We start from the raw sequence: 19,347 nt of genomic DNA on the forward strand, positions 1-19,347 counted from the left end.
ATCATGCGATAACAGTATTGATTTTACCCTCACATTCCAGAGATGCACACAAACTTGAGGCAGTGGTTTAAATGCCAAATAAACTGGTACGACTGGTCAGACGAGAGGGAGTGAGAGGTTGCAAATGGAAAAGGGAGGGATGAGGGAGGAATATAAAGAGGTAATACCGTACACAGATTTACAGTCTCGAGAGAGAGAAGGGAAAGGAGAGAGCTAAGAGAAGAGGGGGAAAACTAGAGGAGTAAGGTCCACTTGGCATGTTATTGTCTCAATGGAGATGCAAGGGACTCACTGAATGGGATTTTCTCCACTGGAAAAGTACTCTATGAAGGACCATCTCTGACGGACTGGTACATGCTACCGCCACAGGTAAGTGTTCATGATCATGATGAACTTGGCATTGTGAGAACTCAATGTACCACACTCTCCCATACTCTTGCTTAGCACTATTTGCTAATAGTTTGCAATGTTGTTGATGACTGTTACAACTAAGGCAACTTTTGTTGAGTAACTGATACAAAATCCCATAGTGACTTCCTCTACTAGATAATTTGTTAAAGTATGTGAATTTAGCATTTCAGTAGCTCAGCATTTTCAGCTCTACTGTTCAGAACACCAAGACTGTTTGAACATGTTCCTGGTCAATAAGTTCAAATGTCATTTACATTTGACACAGTCGTACAGACCATTGGCTGTGTCTTGTTTGTCAATGGCTCATCCATATCCACAAACGAGCAGAGGACATGGAACCCAGCATGACAACTCAAAAATAGCATTGGCTTGTGCAAATTGAATTCTAGTCAATAGATTTTATGGCAAGTAATGAGTTACAGTATATTCATAGACTAAACTATATTTCCCTGTCTTTACCTATTTGAGCTAGACAAGAGGTACTTTTTGTTGCGTCCTTGCTAGAAATGCACTCCCTATGCTCTTTATGTTGCCTGAACTAAATTAGCTCTGTGACAAACCAATTGCCTTATCTCACATTCCCTCACAGATCCTCTGGAGAGACGTGAAAAACCAGAACTTCCTGTCACTCTCCATCGTGACTGAAGCCATCACAGCTACGTCTATCACAGCACCTCTGCATATCTCTGTCCACCATGAGTGACGACAGGGAAAGACAGGGTGCCGATGGAGGCTGCGGGGCCAAACAGCCGCCCAACGTCAAACCCAAACCTGACAGCAAAGACAGCATCAAGAAGGAGAAAAAGGAGAAATCCACCAAGGTGCGTAGGTCCATGAGCACTGACTCAGAGAGAGGAGGGGGATCTGGGAGAAGGAGGGAGCGAAAGAGAGACAAAGGTTTGAGGAGAGAGCGTGGTAGAAGCGAGGAGAACAGGAGGCAAGACAGGGATGGAGATGACAGCAACCGGAAGGAGTCTGACCCCCAGGAAAATGACATGGAGGACACTGAGTGCGTGGTTTGCTTCTGCGAATACAACAACGTCTTTAAAACCCCCAAGCTGCTCTCCTGCGGGCACACCTTCTGTCTGGAGTGCCTGGCCCGGATCAACGTGAACTCCTTAGAGCTCAAGTCTCTTTCCTGCCCTGTGTGTCGAGAGCTCACCAAGCTGCCCCATGGCCGCAACCTGCCCCAGCTGGGCAACAACCAGGACATCTTCCGCAAACTCCCTCCAGAGATGCAGAGGGCGTTGTCCGTGCGCTTCAAGCGCAGCAAGGGCAAGCTGGTCCTCAAGAAGCCCCCTCCTGGTACTACTAGCCTGGCCAAGTCCAGCCTCACACTGCCCACTCTCAAGAAGCAGGACCGACAGGCCTCCAGCGAACTCCAGCTGGGCACCATGGACCAGGGCCTCGCCACTGTCGTGGATGTGGGTCGCCCCCCTAGCAGGGTCAGAGGTCGCCTGCGCAGGATGTTCCGCTCGGACCAGTGCTACTACACTGTGATGGCGTCCATCATCACCATCGCCGTGGCGCTGATGTTGATGGGCGTCCTGGCCTTCATGGTCATGCCCAATGAGGTCCTCCACAACGGCAGCAAACCGCAGCAGGGGAATTCCAGCCAACCACAGGCCGGTTAACCAGGGGGTCAAATACCCTGAGGAAAAGAGGGGATGGTGGTGGGATGAATGGAAGTAAGACCAGAGGAGATAATCACTCTGATGTTTTGAGAGGACAAAGATTGTCAGTGACCCTAGTATCTGCCATTTCATTTTCTTTACTAATACTCAGTTACGAGGAAAATGTGAATGAACTGAAAAGAAAGGTGACCCTGAAAGCACTAGAGCACACTCAACTGGGGTCAATACATAACAAGGACCATGTTGTTTATGAAGGACTGATGCACTACTAATGGGAAAAGTGTATCAAGAGTTATTTTTTATCCACCATTTTGTCTTCCTTCCTGCAGTATACACATCATGAACAAGGAACATTTACCCAAATGTGAACGGGACAGCTATTGCAGTGAAGTGAGAGTGGACAATGGATGTTGTCTGGGGAAATGTAATTCATTAAAAAGTTGTGTATTATGTAATTGGACTGAAGTCTGCCATGGAGAATTTTTTGATTACACAGAGCATTATCTTATTCTTTACATCGCAAAGTAAAAATGTTCCGCTCATGATTTTGTTTTACATTCATTGATGTCTAACTAATGTGTGTTTACATACAAAATATGAATATACATACGGAGTTCAAATAAGAATAATATATTTGTTAAAAAAAAATAGATAAAAAATAACAATGGAATAGGTCTCTCTTGCCATAGCAGAGGTATCCTACCACCCTGAAAAGAACGATTACATTTCCAATAGGCCCAGTGCCATGTTACATGCCGTTGCCTTACAGTTAAACCAAATGTGCTGATTTGATTTCTGATAAGATCTTTGTCTGGCGTAACGTTCCATGACATGTGCACCTTGGTCGCACCTTCCTCTTTTAGTCCCATTAGAGTATCATTTTCTTTTAGTTTTCTTTTCTTTTTCTTGAATATACTATTTCCTGACAGGTTCAGTGTGTGTGTGTGTGTGTGTGTGTGTGTACTGTTTTAACATTTCACTGAAAGATATGAGTATACAAAACATTAAAAACACCTGCTCTTTCAATGACATAGACTGACCAGGTGAATACAGGTGAAATCTATGATCCCTTATTGATGTCACTTGTTAAATCCACTTCCATCAGTTTCGATAAGTGGAGGAGACCGGTTAAAAGATTTTTAAGCCTTGAGACAATTGAGACATGTATTTATTTATTGTGTATGTGTGCCATTCAGAGGGTGAATGGGCAAGACAAAAGATGGAAGTGCCTTTGAACTGGGTATGGTAGTAGGTGCCAGGCGCACCAGTTTGTGTCAAGAACTCCAATGCTGCTGGGTTTTTCACACTCAACAGTTTCCTGTGTATATCAAGAAGGATCCACCACCTAAAGGACATCCAGCCAACTTGACACAACTTTGGGAAGCATTGGTGTCAACATGGGCCAGCATCCCTGTGGAACACTTTCAACACTTTGTAGAGTCCATGCCCTGACTAATTTAGGCTGTTTTGAGGGCAAAAGGGGATATTAGGAAGGTGTTCCTAATGTTTGGTATACTCAGTGTATGTATCAGTGAAACAGTGTCACTCATGACTAGTTCTAGTTGTAGTAGCTATGTTTTCATTTCTATGGTTGTCAGTGTGACAGACAAACCTCTTACCGTGCACCTTGCATGCAAGTCATTCAAAATGGAAAGTAGGCGGTGACATTTGACAGCATGATTAAGCGCATATTTACATTTACATTTAAGTCATTTAGCAGACGCTCTTATCCAGAGCGACTTACAAATTATGTTGTAAAACATGCAAGCTTTTTATTAATTGTTTAAGGAATATGCTCTTAATCATTTAAATATACAATTTGTATGGTTACCTAAAAGTGAATATTGTGGTGAGGGAACAAGACTCATTTTGAAACAACGAAAAACTTTACTGATGCTTGGACCATCACTTGACCTAATCTGGCTATGCTAGTATGTCTTTGCCTTTTTTACAAGCAGGTGTTGGCATTGACATAAGTCTATTTCAACCACTGTTCACCAGTCCAACCTATATTTAATTTTATGTTCTTATGGTAAATTCATCATGGTAAGTAATTATTACGGTAAACATATTCATTATAAGGTTCCCACTTTATAGTTCTATTCAGTGATGCAAAAGCAAGTAATTCTATGCACATATTGTAGGCAGGTACATTGTAATTACATAGCATTGATATCACCCTCTCTCTGTGTGTGTGTGTGTGTGTGTGTGTGTGTGTGTGTGTGTGTGTGTGTGTGTGTGTGTGTGTGTGTGTGTGTGTGTTTATAGGAGGGACATACAATAGGGCCAACTATTTCAGATTAGTGGTGTTTACATCTTCCCAGAAAGATAACACAACAATCCTTATTAATGTATTTTCAAATCTTTGACATTATGTAAGCCAGACATAATGCTATAAGTGTTGTAAATTGTGACTTTATATAAATTGTCCATAGGCCATTCTATTCTAATCAATTTAAACCCGTTTTATGCAATCTATTTAAACTTTGTGCAGGGACCAAACCTCGTTCGCCATTCCTCTCAAAAAAGTTTGTAGCCTATGGACATTGACCCACCCTCGTTGACAAAGTATACTCACGACCCCGGCCTGGCCGGAGCTTCTGCTTGGGTAAACCAGACCCCGGTCCAGAAAGACCCTTGACGCAAACTGGATATTGGCCTAACCGTGTGAGTGTTCGCGTTGAATAACTATGTCATCAAACATGGATATGTTTTCCTCTTGAATTACAGTGCTTGCATAAGTTAATGGTAGATGTGTGACTGAATAGAATTAACATTGCGGACAGTCACCACTAGAATATCGGCAACGATGGTTTCTACCCCTTCAGCTTCTGCTTTATCCGCTGTTCTACGGTGTCGTGGGAAGATCCTAGCCAGGAATCAAGCAAACAAGAAGCGGCCTACCACCTCGGGATACAACCTCGGATTGGCTTGCGTAGCGGTATGCGACTCCGTGCGGCCAAAACGAACTCCCTCAACATGGAAATAATTTTTTCAAGAACGACTTGAGTTTGGAAATTGAGTGTTTTTGGAATATACACCTGAGTCGAACACCAAGACGAGAGATTATGAGTCGGTAAATTATACTTGTCAAACAAAGATTTCGGAGCCAATAATTTGTGCGCCAGGGGTCCCGTGTTCCTTGAATATGCCAAATGCCCAAAATGAAAAATTACCCAATGTGAAAGAATTTTAAAATGACGTAAAAAAATAAATTGGGACAAAATTATAGAAACCTCCCCTGCCGTTTTGAATGTGACCATAACTTGGCACAATAAGGAAATCGAGGAAAATATGATCCCTGCTTTTATCCTAAATGGTTGGTCTACTCTGAAGAACAGATGCATATTTTTCACCATGTATGTGTCTGAAATAATGCATGTGAAACTGGGAGTGTTCTGCAGGTCCAGGCCAAGTGATGTAGGTGAAGCTGCCATGGAAGGACAGACCACGATCAGAGGAAAAAGCACCTCTGTCAAAAGTATTGCTCAACAGGTGAGTGAAGAACATTGAGATTTCATAATTATGCCTCTGCCATAGCTTACTGTGCCTGAACCAATGAAAAGTGGTGTGCTATACCCAATGAAAACCATACCCCAATGGAATGACAAATATGTCCAAAACAATACGCTTCACAATGTAGCCTATTTTTGTTCGGTTTTGCAGGGTGAGTCATTGAATGGACAAAGTGGAAGTCCATTTGATTAACAGCCTTTGATTGACACCAATCTCCTGAACAATGGACCTCAGAGGGCAGTGCACACCCATACACACACACACACACACACACACACACACACACACACACACACACACACACACACACACACACACACACACACACACACACACACACACACACACAAATATGCATAGGCGATTCTCCCAGGCCCCAGGGTGGAATGTCCAATATGAAAACACACTGTAGTGTACCTGCTGTTTTAATATTTTCAAAGCCCTTTGTATGCGACTTCCAGAAAGGCGATGAACTGTGAGCACCTGACTTTGAGACACGCAGGACGATGACATGTTTTCTTATCAGTTGATAAGTCACTCAGTTGTTTTGACAATCGCTTTGCTGTATGAAAGCCAAAGATCTCTGTTAGCTCTGATGATTATTAGAAATAAACAAAACATCTGACAGATTTGTTTCAATATTGTTCAGGAAATAATTATGCTATGAACTCCATCAAATCAATCTAACTCTCTTTTGATTTATCCTGATACTCTATATTGTTTGTAGTCTTGTATTGGTCCTCAGGTTTGCTGTGTATGTACACTGAGTGTACAAAATATTAGGAACACCTTCCTAATATTGAGTTGCAACCCCTTTTGCCCCCAGAACAGCCTCAATTAGTCGGGGCACGGACTACAAGGTGTCAAAAGTGTTCCACATGGATGCGGGTCCATGTTGACTCCAATGATTCTCACAGTTGGCTGGTTGTCCTTTGGGTGGTGGACCATTCTTGATGCACACGATACACACGGGAAACTGTTGAGCGTGAAAAACCCAGCAGCATTGCAGTTCTTGACACACTCAAACCGGTGTGCCTGGCACCTACTACCATACCCAGTTCAAAGGCACTTAAATATTTTGTCTTGCCCATTCACCCTCTGAATGGCACACATACACAATCCATGTCTGAATTGTCTCAAGGCTTAAACATCCTTCCCCTTCATCTACACTGATTGAAGTGGATTTAACAAGTGATATCAATAAGGGATCCTAGATTTGACCTGTATTCACCTGGTCAGTCTATGTCATGGAAAGACCAGGTTTTCCTAATGTTTTGTACACTCAGTGTATAATTTCACACCTTATGAAATACAACATGTTCCATGTATTGTCACGGACACAAAGGTGTTAGGAATCTATTATCACATGACTAAAGGTGCAAACAAATGGGTGTGTGATAGACTATATAAGCCTATCCTGTTGCATAACTATGCCAGGTTGCCTTACAAGAATGAGATCTAAGTCCATTGACAACTTTCTTCTTTTGATTCTAGACAGGTGTCAACTGTGATTGTATAGTAACATTATATGTATCTTTATTGGCCTGAAGCCATATTTTGCCTTTTTGATTAATAACCAAGAATAATGGTATATTTTGTTATCTAGAATGTAATAGCCTATGCACGTTTAGATGATCCTGTAATGTATGATAATTGATTGCATGTTGTTTCCATTAGTTACTGAAATGGTAAGTAGGCATATGACCAATAAAGGCCTACAGCCCTTGTGCTGAATGCAATATTTTTGCATTTGTAAACACGAAAAACTCCTGTAAAAATAAAGGATTATTTTTTACCATGTAAGACACTCATGAATTATGAAAATATCTGGACTATAAATATTTTGGGGAAAATAAATTAACATTAAGAACACGATAAAAAAAAACCTTGCTCCAAAATATATGTATCTAAAATAGGCTTAAGACTAGTACACAGTTTGATACAGTTTGATGATTATGAATTATACTGTATTCGGTCAGCCCTATTTGGTACAGTTGGATAAATTCTCAAGGTGACGGTTAAGGCGGGGCTTCCGGTAAAAATGTGCTATCCGGAAGTCTGCAGTCTTGTGAAAACATATGGCGAGAAATTAAGTTGATTTGATAACAAACACAAACAAAATCAAAGTGTGACATCGATACATTATTTCCCCTTCACTTGCTTTATTGATCCTGCATACTGTCATCGAAGAGTTTAGTGAAACGAAGGAAGAAATGGCTGCAGAGACCGAATGTGTTCTACGTTAGGAAGCTGGAGGTAAGTGCTAATTTCTGGGAACGAAATGTTCTGTCTAACATTAGCTTCCAAAGCAATTCGGTCGAAAGATTACCTAGTTCCAATATAGTTTTTAAACAATGGATGGATTACTCAGAAAATAAAGTAAGTCTCGCATTCCGGGGGTGCGTGACGAGAGCTAGCTACAGGTGAAAAAAAAATCAATTAGCCTAAGACTATCACCTTCCTAATATGGCTTTCCCTCCAACTATCTACAGTGGGCCTATAATTCATAGTTTTATACTCTATTAATGTAAGTGACAGTGACTTTGTTAAATGACTAGCTCTTGAACCCTGTGCTTTATCTATATCCATCATTTCAGATTGACATGGAAGGTATGAACTGAAGAACAGCACTTTCATCCCCTAACCAGCTCACCCACCTCCTGTCCAAGATGAATCCAGCTCTCCCTCAATTTTTCCCTCATACCTTATACATCTTCCTTGTCTTTTTTTGACTCCGGTTTTACCTCATTCTATTTACTTGCTTATGTGTTCATTACTTTACTATAATAATATTTCAACTAAGTGTCCTCTCCACATGTCCTTTTTGCGTTCTGCATTCCTTTAGTGAAACTTGTTTTTTACAAACCCAGTCCTACAAACTTCCTTTCCCTCCTAAGTTGTTTGGGCCATGCTCCGTAAGAGCGGCTCTGCTATTCTCTGTGGTGTTTTTCTCTTTGTCGCCTGGAATGCCATCGTGGTCCTCTATCTGTGGGGCCGATCCCTGTCTGGTCGAGAGGAGAGGGATATGGATGGAGGACGAGGGGGGGCTGATTTGGCTGGGGATGTGATCCACATGGCAGAAGCCTTTGAGGCAGAGCTTGAAATGCAGAGAAAAATCCTGCTTCAGATACAGGGTCATCGGTCACTATGGGAACAACCCAATGAGAATGGTGCCAGCAGAATTGGCCCCCCTCAAGTGGTCATTCCCATCTTGGTTATAGCCTGTAACAGGGTTACTGTCAAACGCTGCCTGGACAAACTCCTAGAGTACCGCCCCTCAGCTGAACTCTACCCAATTATAGTCAGCCAGGACTGTGGGCATGCAGAGACTGCACAGGTGATTGGTTCTTATGGCAGTCAGGTAACTCACCTGAAACAACCAGACCTGTCAGATATTGCCGTGAGACCAGAACACAAGAAGTTCCAGGGCTACTACAAAATCTCTAGGCACTATCGCTGGGCTCTCAACCAGGTGTTCAACTCTCTTTCACATTCCTCTGTTGTTATTGTGGAAGATGATTTGGAGGTAATAACTTTCTCTACTCTGACATGAAATATGTACTGAATGTGATAAAGTGAAATGTTAAATCCACTTGTTTTATGCTCATCATTGTTTACATCCTCTAGTTGCCAGTTGAACAAAAAAAAGCATTGTTTTTCATTCTCTCACTAGGTGGCACCAGACTTCTTTGAGTACTTCAGATCCCTTCACCCAATCCTGAAATCTGACCGGTCTCTGTGGTGTGTGTCTGCCTGGAATGACAATGGCCGAGACGGCTACGTCGACCCTGGTAAAGCAGACCTCCTGTACAGGACAGACTTCTTCCCTGGGCTGGGTTGGATGATGCTCAAGGAACTCTGGGTAGAGCTGGAGCCCAAGTGGCCTGGTGCATTCTGGGACGACTGGATGCGTCAGCCAGATCAGCGCAGAGATCGAGCCTGTATTCGACCCGAAATATCCCGAACTTTAACCTTTGGGCGGAAAGGTGTGAGCCTAGGCCAATTTTATGACAAATACCTACGCTACATTAAACTGAATAGTGAATTTGTGCCTTTTACCAAGTTGGATCTGGCTTACTTGAAGGAGGAGAAATACAAGGAGATCTTTGAGAAGCAGGTTTACAGTGCACCTTTGGTCAAATATGAAGAGGTACAACGGGGACAGTTAAAAGGAGCGGGTCCATTTTGTCTGCACTACTCAAGTAAAGATGGTTTCAAAGTGTTGGCCAAAAACCTGGGCGTGATGGAGGACTTGAAGTCAGGGGTCCCACGGACAGGGTATCGGGGAGTAGTCAGTTTCCTGTCAAGGGGAAGGAGAATCTTTCTGGCACCCCCTCCGGGATGGAGCAAATATGACCCAACCTGGAGTTGATGACAAACACAATGGACTGAAGAGGAAAGGACTCTACGTTACATCTAGTACTATGGCAACAGAAGTGAGACCAATGAATGCCAGATGTGGACCTTTGGCTTTAAGCTATAGTGAAACCGTTATGACAGATGCCTGCCTATCCTTTGTCTTCCATTTCTGATGTTTGATTTTCTCCCCATACTTCTCAGGTTTTTTCATACACTCAAATGAATATATTTTTGCAATGTGGGGTTGGGATAGTAGGGTAGGGTCATTATTTTCAAAGATTTCTTTTTTTTTTATATACTCTAATCATGCACATGAAATTCAATGCAACATCCACTTTGATTATTCTCAATCTTGTATGCAATTTCTGGGAGCCTATCTGTTACTAATTTATGTCAGATGAAAAATATATCTGTGATGTGTTCAATAATGGTGGTGGTCAACTCGTGATTTGTCCTAAAGTATAATTGCTTCACAATATTTAGTTCATCTTTTGGAGAACTGTTTTTTTTTTTTTTTTGTCATGTTTTGACTATTTTAACCTGGTTATTATAGTGCTTAATGTTTTTCCCAAAGAGATGGCTACTGAAGTATGTATTTATTTAAATGCAAGACACACATCACAAATGCTGTATGTTATGTAATTTTGGGAATTAAATTCTACCAATCACCTCTGTTTGCCATTTGTTTCTGCCTAGGTTTCTTTGCCATTTGTTTCTGCCTAGGTTTCTTTGCCATATTAATATACTGTATATACACATTAAGGACACCTGCTTTTTCCATGACAGACTAACCATTTCAGTACAACCGCAATAACATCTGCTAAATATGTGTATGTGACCAATAACATTTAATTTGAATCCAGGTGAAAGCTATAATCCCATTCATCTTGTGAATGGGCAAGACAAAAGTGAAGTGCCTTTGAACGGGGTATAGTGGCAGGTACACCGGTTTGTGTAAAAAACTGCAACGCTGCTGGCTTTTTCATGCTCAACAGTTTCCTGTGTGTATCATGAATGGTCTACCACCCAAAGGACATCCAGCCAACTTGACACAACTGTGGGAAGGAGGGGTGCAACTCAATATTAGGAAAGTGTTCCGTATACTCAGTGTATATATTTTTCAAATGAATGATCTCCACCTCACATAAGGAAACTAAATACTGAACAATTTAAACAATTGCCCCACCCTTCCCACTTCCCCCAAAACACGTAAATATTTTACTATAAATTGTGCCTTCCTGTATTATACTTGTTAATTCTATTCTACTTAGCCATTTACTTTATGGTCGTATTATTTCTTATTGTGCATTGTTGAGAAGGAACCTGCAGGTAAGCATTTCGTTGGATGGGGCATACCATGTGTATCCCGTACATATGTCTAATGGTTTAACATTTAAAATTAATTAATTACGTTGTTATTACGATAGAAATTGACTTACAAACAAAATGTTAACAGACTGCCTGTGCAGGTTGGAGACTTCTGAAAGCCAAGTCTGGCTACGGAACCCTTATGAGTTCAAACCTAAGATGAGGCATGGCTACGGAACCAATAAGAGTTCAAACCAAAGGACGAGGGAAGCGTTCTCTATTTACCTTTTGTTTTGCTAGCTAAGAACAGAGCCGAGGTTAGCTAGCAAGCAAACGGTGGAGGGAGAGATGGAGAGACTACTGGTGATGAAAAAACACTATTTGTTGTCAATTAGATGTAATTTCAATGTCCATTATTTGCAGTCAATTTATTTTTAAATAATGTTTTGTTTTCATGCAACGTAAGGTAGCTTTATAGAGCTAGCTACTGTACTGGTAGTATCGTCACGTCGTTAGTCTCCTGTGTTGTGGCTAAACGAGCGGGATTGAATGATACACTAGAAACGCCAGAGATAGTCGGGCTTTGCTGTCTCTCAAACTAGTTTCCCCCCTATGGTCATAATCAAATTCTCACACATACAAAACGCAGTTGTAACTGGCTAGAACACATCGCTAGTTGGCTAAAAAGAGAAGCAACGTTACCGTTATTTGGCTAGCTAACGTTAGCTTGCTAACTGGGCCTGGAATGGAGCCAGGTGGTTTGCGTGTGAGCCCAGCCGGCTCCGGAGACCCCGAAGTGGGCGAATTGAGGGAAGAGACGCCTGGTGCGGATGCTGAGGTGAAGGGCGGGGAACCAAATGACAAGGAAATTAATGGAGATACAGCTGAAACGGTGCTAAAAGAGAAAGACAACTGCGAGGGAGAAGAGTGTACAGAGAAAGAGAAGAACGAAGGTGAACTACACAGCCCATATGAAGAGGAATTGGATCCCAGAATTCAGGTGGCGAAAAATTGACCGAACCCTTTTATAATACATTTTAATCTCAATGGGATTTCCTGGTCTATGAGACGTAGCTAACGGTTTACGAAATTAGTTGCATGCATGATATTAACTGATTGTGTTGTTACAAACCAACTAATCAAAGTATCGGCTTCCTTCTGTGCTCCCTCATATATTTTCTGTTTCCAGGAGGAGTTGGAACACCTCAACGAGGCCAGTGTAAAAATCAACCAACTCGAACTGCACTTGGATGTAAGTGGATATCATCACTTCTCCCATGATAAATCTGGCCCCATACATCGCCCCTTTCCGTACTGATCAGTTTTTTTTCCAAAGAATCAATTGTCAGTTCATTTTCAATTCCCATAATATGCTGTAAACCCATTGTTAATCTGGAAAATATGCTTTAAATTATCAGAAATGCCCATTACAATGAAATCTGATTAGGAATTCCTTTTGTATATGTGTAGGATGCCAGATCGGGTTATAGGAAGATCCTCACAGACTCAGCCAGAAAACTGAACGCCCACAGCTCCCAGCTTGGTACCTGCATCGAGAAGGCCAGGCCCTACTATGAGGCTCGTCGACTTGCCAAGGAGGTACTGTTGTACATGCGCTGTGGTATTTGCAACAACACATTTCAAGAGTTCTTTATCACTGAAACAAAATATGGGACTCGGTGCAGTATTTGCCATTCACCTGCTCGTCCCACTTTTCTCAAATCTCAACAACAGTTTGATCATTTGTCCCACGTGGTTGGTTGCTGTGCAACTGCATGCACTGTTTTCTCAGTATCTGATTGGCTGTCCCTCTCACAGGCTCAACAGGAGACCCAGAAGGCGGCGCTGAGCTATGAGCGGGCCGTCTCCATGCACACGGCTGCCAGGGAGATGGTGTACGTGGCAGAGCAGGGCCTCATGGCTGACGGCAGGAACACCCTGGACCCCACCTGGCAGGAGATGCTCAACCATGCTACCTCTAAGGTAACAGGGGAAATCCCAGATACAGCTATAACTGCATCAATACAAAATAAAATGCTAAATATGTTCATCAGTTAGTATGTGAGCGAGTTGATATGGTATTCATTTAATCAGTATTTCCCTTACAATCCCCACCCCACCGCCAAGTAGCTATGTTCCCCCATAACTAAAACTGGTTTAAAATTAGTTTGGCAGTTAGCCTTGTTTGGCAGGATATTGGTCAACTATGCTACCTCCAAGGCAACATGGGAAACCGCAACTACCAGTGTTGCATTCTATATCATTCCATCAAACGTCATCAATGTGTAGGCTATTTGAGGTGGCTGATATGGAATACATTGAATCAGTATTTTCCTTACCATTCCCCACCCCCTGGGTACTGGAGCTATTTTCTCCTATGCCTAAACTCTATTTTTAATTGGATTGCTTTCAATTAGTTAGGCAGTTTATTTTGTTAGGTTGGTGGGGGTTAGGATACTGATTGTTGTGTTTTCCCATCTTAACATTTTGTATGGTTGTGTGCAAGGTGAACGAGGCAGAGGAGGAGCGCCTACGCAGCGAACGGGAGCACATGCGTGTCACCCACTCTTGTCAGACGGCAGAGGCTCGAGTCCAGACCCTGCAGAAATCTCTCAAGAGGGCCATCGTTAAGTCCAAACCTTACTTCGAGCTCAAGGCCCAGTTCAACTACATACTTGAGGTACATAGATATATAATATACAGTGCATTTGGAAAGTATTCAGACCCCTTGACTTTTTACACATTTTGTTACATTACTTCCATATTCTAAAATGGATTAAATGAATTAATTCTACACACAATACCCCATAATGACAAAGTGAAAACAGGTTTTTAGACATTTTTGTACATTTGATAAAAAAACAGAAATAGGCACACACCTGTCTATACAGTGGGCTCCACAATTACTGGTACCCCTGACTGGCAATGCACAAACAATACATAATAAAATATAAACAATATAAATTGGAGGATGGTGAGCGAAGCAACAAAATCCCCAAGAATCACTGAAAGAATTGCAGGCCTTGGTGGCGTCTTGGGGTCACTAGGTTTCAAAAAGCACCATCTGACGCCACCTCCACAGGCTCTTTGGAAGGTTTGCCAGAGGAAAGCCCTTTCTGACCCCAAGACACAGATGCAAGTGCTTGGAGTTTGCCAAACGTCATTTAAATTATGTCTGGAAGAAGGTACTCTGGTCAGATGAGACCAAAATTGAACGTTTTGGTCCGATACAGCATTGGCATGTTTGGCGTTGAAACAGATATGCATACAAGGAGAGGCACCTCATACCCACGGTGAAATATGGTGGTGGGTCAGTGATGTTTTGGGGCTGTTTTAATTCCAGAGGTCCAGGGGCACTGGTTAAGATGAATGGCATAATGAATTCCACCAAGTATCAGGCAATTTTGGCTGACAATCTGGTTGCCTCTGCCAGAAGGCAGTAGGTGGACTTTCCAACAAGACAATGACCCAAAACATACCTCAAGATCACAGAAATGGTTCTGTGACTACAAAATCAATGTTCTGCCATGGCCATCTGTCACCGGACCACAATCCAATCAAAAACCTGTGGGCTGAGTTGAAGCTGAGATAAGCTCAAACCCAAGAATGTGAAGGATCTTGAAAGGATCTGGTCCAAAATCCCTCCAAATGTGTTCCTTAACCTTGTCAAACATTACAAATTGACTCCATGCTGTTACCCTTGCCAGAGGTATGTTGCACTAAGTACTAAATGAGGAGTGCCAATAATTATGAAACCTTGATCTTGATTAAATTTATTTAGGCTCTGTCGTATCCGGATGCGACCAGGAGATCAACAATTAGCATAGCGTCGTCTGGGTTAGGGAGGGTTTGGCCGGTAGGGATATCCTTGTCTCATCGCGCACCAGGGGCTCCTGTGGCGGGCCGGGCGCAGTGCACGCTAACCAAGGTTGCCAGGTGCACCGTGTTTCCTCCGACACATTGGTGCGGCTAGCTTCCGGGTTGGATGTGCGCTGTGTTAAGAAGCAGTGCGGTTGGTTGGGTTGTGTATCGGAGGACGCATGACTTTCAACCTTCGTCTCTCCCGAGCCCGTACGGGAGTTGTAGCGATGAGACAATATCGTAGCTACTAACAATTGGATACCATGAAAAAGGGGGTAAAATTAAAAAAATAAATAAACTACAGTATTTCTCAAGTTGGTGTTTTGAGATTATATCTAATTATTTTAAAGTATTGTTTGTTTATTTTAAAGTATTGCCAGTCAGGCGTGCCAGTAATTTTGGAGCCCAATGTATAAGGTCCAGCAGTTGACAGTGCATGTCTGAGCAAAAACCAAGCCGTGAGGTCAAAGGAATTGTCCATAGAGCTCTGAGAAAGGATTGTGTCGAGGCACAGATCTGGGGAAGGGTACCAAAAAATACCAAAAAATGTCTGTAGCATTGAAGGTCCCCAAGAACATAGTGGCCTCCATCATTCTTAAATGGAAGAAGTTTGGAACCACCTAGACTCTTCCTAGAGCTGGCTGCCTGGCCAAACTGAGCAATCGGGGGAGAAGGGCCTTGGTCAGGGAGGTGACCAAGAACCTTATGGTCACTCTGACAGAGCTCCAGAGTTCCTCTGTGGAGATGGGAGAACCTTCCACAAGGACAACCATCTCTGCAACACTCCACCAATCAGGCCTTTATGGCAGAGTGGCCAGACGGAACCCACTCCTCAGTAAACTCACTTGACAGCAAACTTGGAGTTTGCCAAAAGTTACCTAAAGGACTCTCGTACCATGAGAATCTGGTCTGATGAAACCACCAAGATTGAACTCTTTGGCTTGAATGCCAAGCGTCACGTCTGGAGGAAACCTGGCACAATCCCTACGGTTTAAGCATGTTGGTAGCAGCATCATGCTGTGGGGTTTGTTTTTCAGGTGCAGGGACTGGGAGACTAGTCAGGATCAAGAGTAAGAGGAACAGAGCCAAGTACAGAGAGATCCTTGATGAAAACCTACTCCAGAGCGCTCAGGAACTCCGACTGGGGCGAAGGTTCTCCTTCCGACAGGACAATGACCCTAAGCACACAGCCAAGACAACGCAGGAGTGGCTTCGGGACAAGTCTCTGAATGTCCTTGAGTGGCCCAGCCAGAGCCGGGACTTGAACCCAATTGAACATCTATGTAGAGACCTGAAAATAGCTGTGCATTGACGCTCCCCATCCAACCTGACCGAGCTTGAGAGGATCTGCAGAGAAGAATGGGAGTAACTCCCCAAATACAGGTGTGCCAAGCTTGTAGTGTCATACCCAAGAAGACTCAAGGCTGTAAACGCTGCAAAAAGTGCTTCAATGTACTGAGTAAAGGGTCTGAATACTTGTGTGTAGATTGAGGGGGGGAAATATATTTGATCCATTTTAGAATAAGGCAGTAACAAAACAAAATGTGGAAAAAGTCAAGGGGTCTGAATACTTTCCGAATGCACTGTATATGATGTATAACAGTGAAGGCTGCTGAGGGGAGGACAGCTCATAATTATGTCTGGAACGGAGGAAATGGAATGGCATCAAACACATGGAAACCATGTGTTTGGTATATTTGATACCATTCCACCTGTTTGGCCTCAAACCAAGGAGGAAGAAATATTGTATGTTGCTCTGTCTTTTCTCTCCATCATATTGGGTTTTCTGTGACTTCAGGAGCACAAAACCAAAGTGATGCAGCTGGAGGAGCAAGTGACCAAAGTGAAAAATCGCTACTCTGTCGCCCTGCACAACCTGGAGCAAATCAGCGAGGCCATCCATGCTCAGCGGGGGCGGGACCAAACCGATGGTGGACAAACCATGGCCTGTGGTGGGCGGAGTCCCCCTATTGGGGCGGAGTCAGACAGTGTGGTGTGTGGTGACGAGGGCGGGGCATGTGGAGGAGGGGCAATGGAGACTGATAGGGTGAACAGAAGCGGCGTGGTGGATAAGAAAATTGGGCTGGTGGAGAAATACAGGGAGAGCGGGGGAGAGAGGCCCGAGACGCATGGAGAGAGAGCAGGGTCAGATTCCCTCTCTGTCTTCAGTCTGCAGACCATCGCTTCTGACCTGGAGAAATGCGATTCCATCGAACACCTCGGAGAATTTAGCGATGTGGGCAGTCTGCCTGGGGAGGATGGAGAGAGTGAGAGAGGAGGAGGAAGGGAAAGAAGGGAAGGGCAAATGCAGCGCCAACAGCAGTTCCTGAAGCAACATCACAGGAGCTTCAGCTTGTGAGAGCTGTCCTTATCGCTTATAGTTTATCAATTGAAAACAAGTGTCCGGTCGAGCTAGCTCATTATCCTGGCAAAAGACCAAAATATAAAATATGAGGAAAATCTGATCTGCTGTATCTAAAGTAACACATTTTAAACAGGGGGGTATGATATTCAGTAGTAGCGAAGCACAGGTACGTTGACAAGACCTGAAAATATAAGGAGCCTGACAGGTTTTGCATCATATTACAACACTACTGAAACTCCTAGACTGTACATGCCTCTGAGATTAGCTGCTTTACTTCCTTTATTCTGGCAATAACGAAACCTTAGACACGTATGTCCTAGTGCATGAAGGAACAATCAAAGTAAGAGACTACAATAAAAATGACAACTGGGAGCCCTATTCAATCTAAACGGTAGTAACTGAATTTCTGGTGTAAGATAAAATCAATGTTCTTTTGCAACAAAAAAGTAAGTGTGAATTCATATTGTTTATTTTAGGACATAAATGTAAACGCGTATTGTAAAAAGTGCAAGAACAATTCGTTTTTTGTACATAGTCTGAAAACCTAGTTTCAGGGTTCAAATCAATAGGACCCCAAAACAAACTAGAGAGTTACAAACTCCATTCTGACAACTTGCTTGATGACAGAAAGCACTCCAGACTATTTATTTAGAGTTTTATTATATGTGTACTAGTATTCAGGTCTAACTAAACATTTTTATAAATTGTTCATAAAATATTACGCTGGCATAATATTATGTTTTACTTGTTTCAATTTTAAGCCCATAATTTTAAGATCCTTTGTTTTTGTATTTTTTTTAAAATAAAATTTCCCAATATATTGTTTCTTTAGAGCCTCCTAGGTCGTAAACTGAAATGTGCCTTGTCCTTGACACAGTACTACGCAAACAAAGACAGCATAGCACTGGCTGCAATAACACACTGTTCAGATCTGTGTATACAGTATTAAACTGTGGTCAACAGTTGAGAAATACTCCCATGAAGGACATGCTTTTGACCATATGTTTAATTTGAAATGTGAATCATCTGTGAGTCATCCTAACTCTGTTTTGCCTGGATTTATTTTATTAATTTGAATATGTTGTCTGTGTACTGCTTTGGCAAAGTGGAGGGTACAAGGAATGTAGTCAATGGATTAAATGTAAGTTTGTGTATAATTACACCATTTATAGAGAAAATAATGAAATGTACAGATTTATTTTAATGTCTTTGTATAGTTATTTTAAAGGGATCTTATTTAATGCTGGTTATCTGCTGTATTCCTGAATCGACCTCCGTCTCTGTCCCGCTCTTTACATACTTCCAATATATCCATCTCTTCCCCTCATTCTCTCAGCCATAGAAATATAATGACTAGCAATTGTATTTCTATGCTTTCAACCCTTCAATTATTGTCCATTTGATGTCTTCCTCTTTATTTATTCATTAAGTGGTGCAGTAGTGTGATGTCACCCAGCTATATAGTACAGTTCACTGTTGTTATTTACATGTATGCAATATCTAACAGATAAACAATAAAATAAGAGGAATCTTGACTTTTTGCCATTTTAAGACCCAATATGTTGTATTTTGCAATCTGTCTTCTACTTCATACTCTACTTCAACACTACCTAAGGATGAAGATGTGATACTAAATTTCAGATTTAGAAGAAGAGGAGAATATGGGGTTTGCAGAAAAAGCGAGAGAGTTGGAAGGAGACAGGAAAAGAGATGAGTTATTTTATCCCCCTGTTTCAATTATTCAACAGGATATAAATATGAAGGAGACTGTGCTCTCAGGAATAGATGTCTGGAGAAGAGGAGGGAGAGGGGTACCAAATCCTGTATTATAAGAACATCTCTGGTGTTACTAACGCTGAAAATAGAGGCTCAATGTAGAAACTATGTATGCCT

At 42.3% G+C, this 19,347-nt stretch overlaps 4 protein-coding genes across 4 annotated transcripts in view; all 4 read left to right on the plus strand.

Annotated features, from left to right (window-relative positions):
- Positions 1–163: 163 nt before the first annotated feature.
- LOC118364354 (E3 ubiquitin-protein ligase RNF183-like) lies at positions 164–2,590 on the plus strand. Its single transcript, XM_035745836.2, has 2 exons — positions 164–369; positions 1,001–2,590. The coding sequence occupies exon 2, from the start codon at positions 1,107–1,109 to the stop codon at positions 2,043–2,045; it is 939 nt and encodes a 312-aa protein (XP_035601729.1). The 5' UTR covers positions 164–369; positions 1,001–1,106; the 3' UTR covers positions 2,046–2,590.
- Positions 2,591–7,573: 4,983 nt separating this feature from the next.
- Positions 7,574–10,590, plus strand: LOC118364356 (alpha-1,3-mannosyl-glycoprotein 2-beta-N-acetylglucosaminyltransferase-like). Its single transcript, XM_035745837.2, has 3 exons — positions 7,574–7,817; positions 8,159–9,087; positions 9,235–10,590. The coding sequence occupies exons 2-3, from the start codon at positions 8,470–8,472 to the stop codon at positions 9,931–9,933; spliced, it is 1,317 nt and encodes a 438-aa protein (XP_035601730.1). The 5' UTR covers positions 7,574–7,817; positions 8,159–8,469; the 3' UTR covers positions 9,934–10,590.
- An 882-nt stretch (positions 10,591–11,472) lies between these two features.
- On the plus strand, positions 11,473–18,989 carry LOC118364357 (SH3 domain-binding protein 5-like). Its single transcript, XM_035745838.2, has 6 exons — positions 11,473–12,228; positions 12,418–12,480; positions 12,699–12,827; positions 13,047–13,211; positions 13,735–13,908; positions 16,888–18,989. Exons 1-6 carry the CDS (start codon positions 11,974–11,976, stop codon positions 17,446–17,448), a joined length of 1,347 nt encoding a protein of 448 aa, XP_035601731.1. The 5' UTR covers positions 11,473–11,973; the 3' UTR covers positions 17,449–18,989.
- Positions 13,774–19,347, plus strand: part of LOC118364041 (gamma-aminobutyric acid type B receptor subunit 1-like) — a 55,596-nt gene continuing 50,022 nt past the window's right edge. Inside the window, exon 1 of the mRNA XM_052489518.1 lies at positions 13,774–13,908. The gene's annotated coding sequence lies outside the window, so the exon portion shown is untranslated. The remainder of the gene's footprint in view (positions 13,909–19,347) is intronic.

The sequence above is a fragment of the Oncorhynchus keta genome, chromosome 31 (genome assembly GCF_023373465.1).
Source record: "Oncorhynchus keta strain PuntledgeMale-10-30-2019 chromosome 31, Oket_V2, whole genome shotgun sequence".
Lineage (NCBI taxonomy): Eukaryota > Metazoa > Chordata > Actinopteri > Salmoniformes > Salmonidae > Oncorhynchus > Oncorhynchus keta.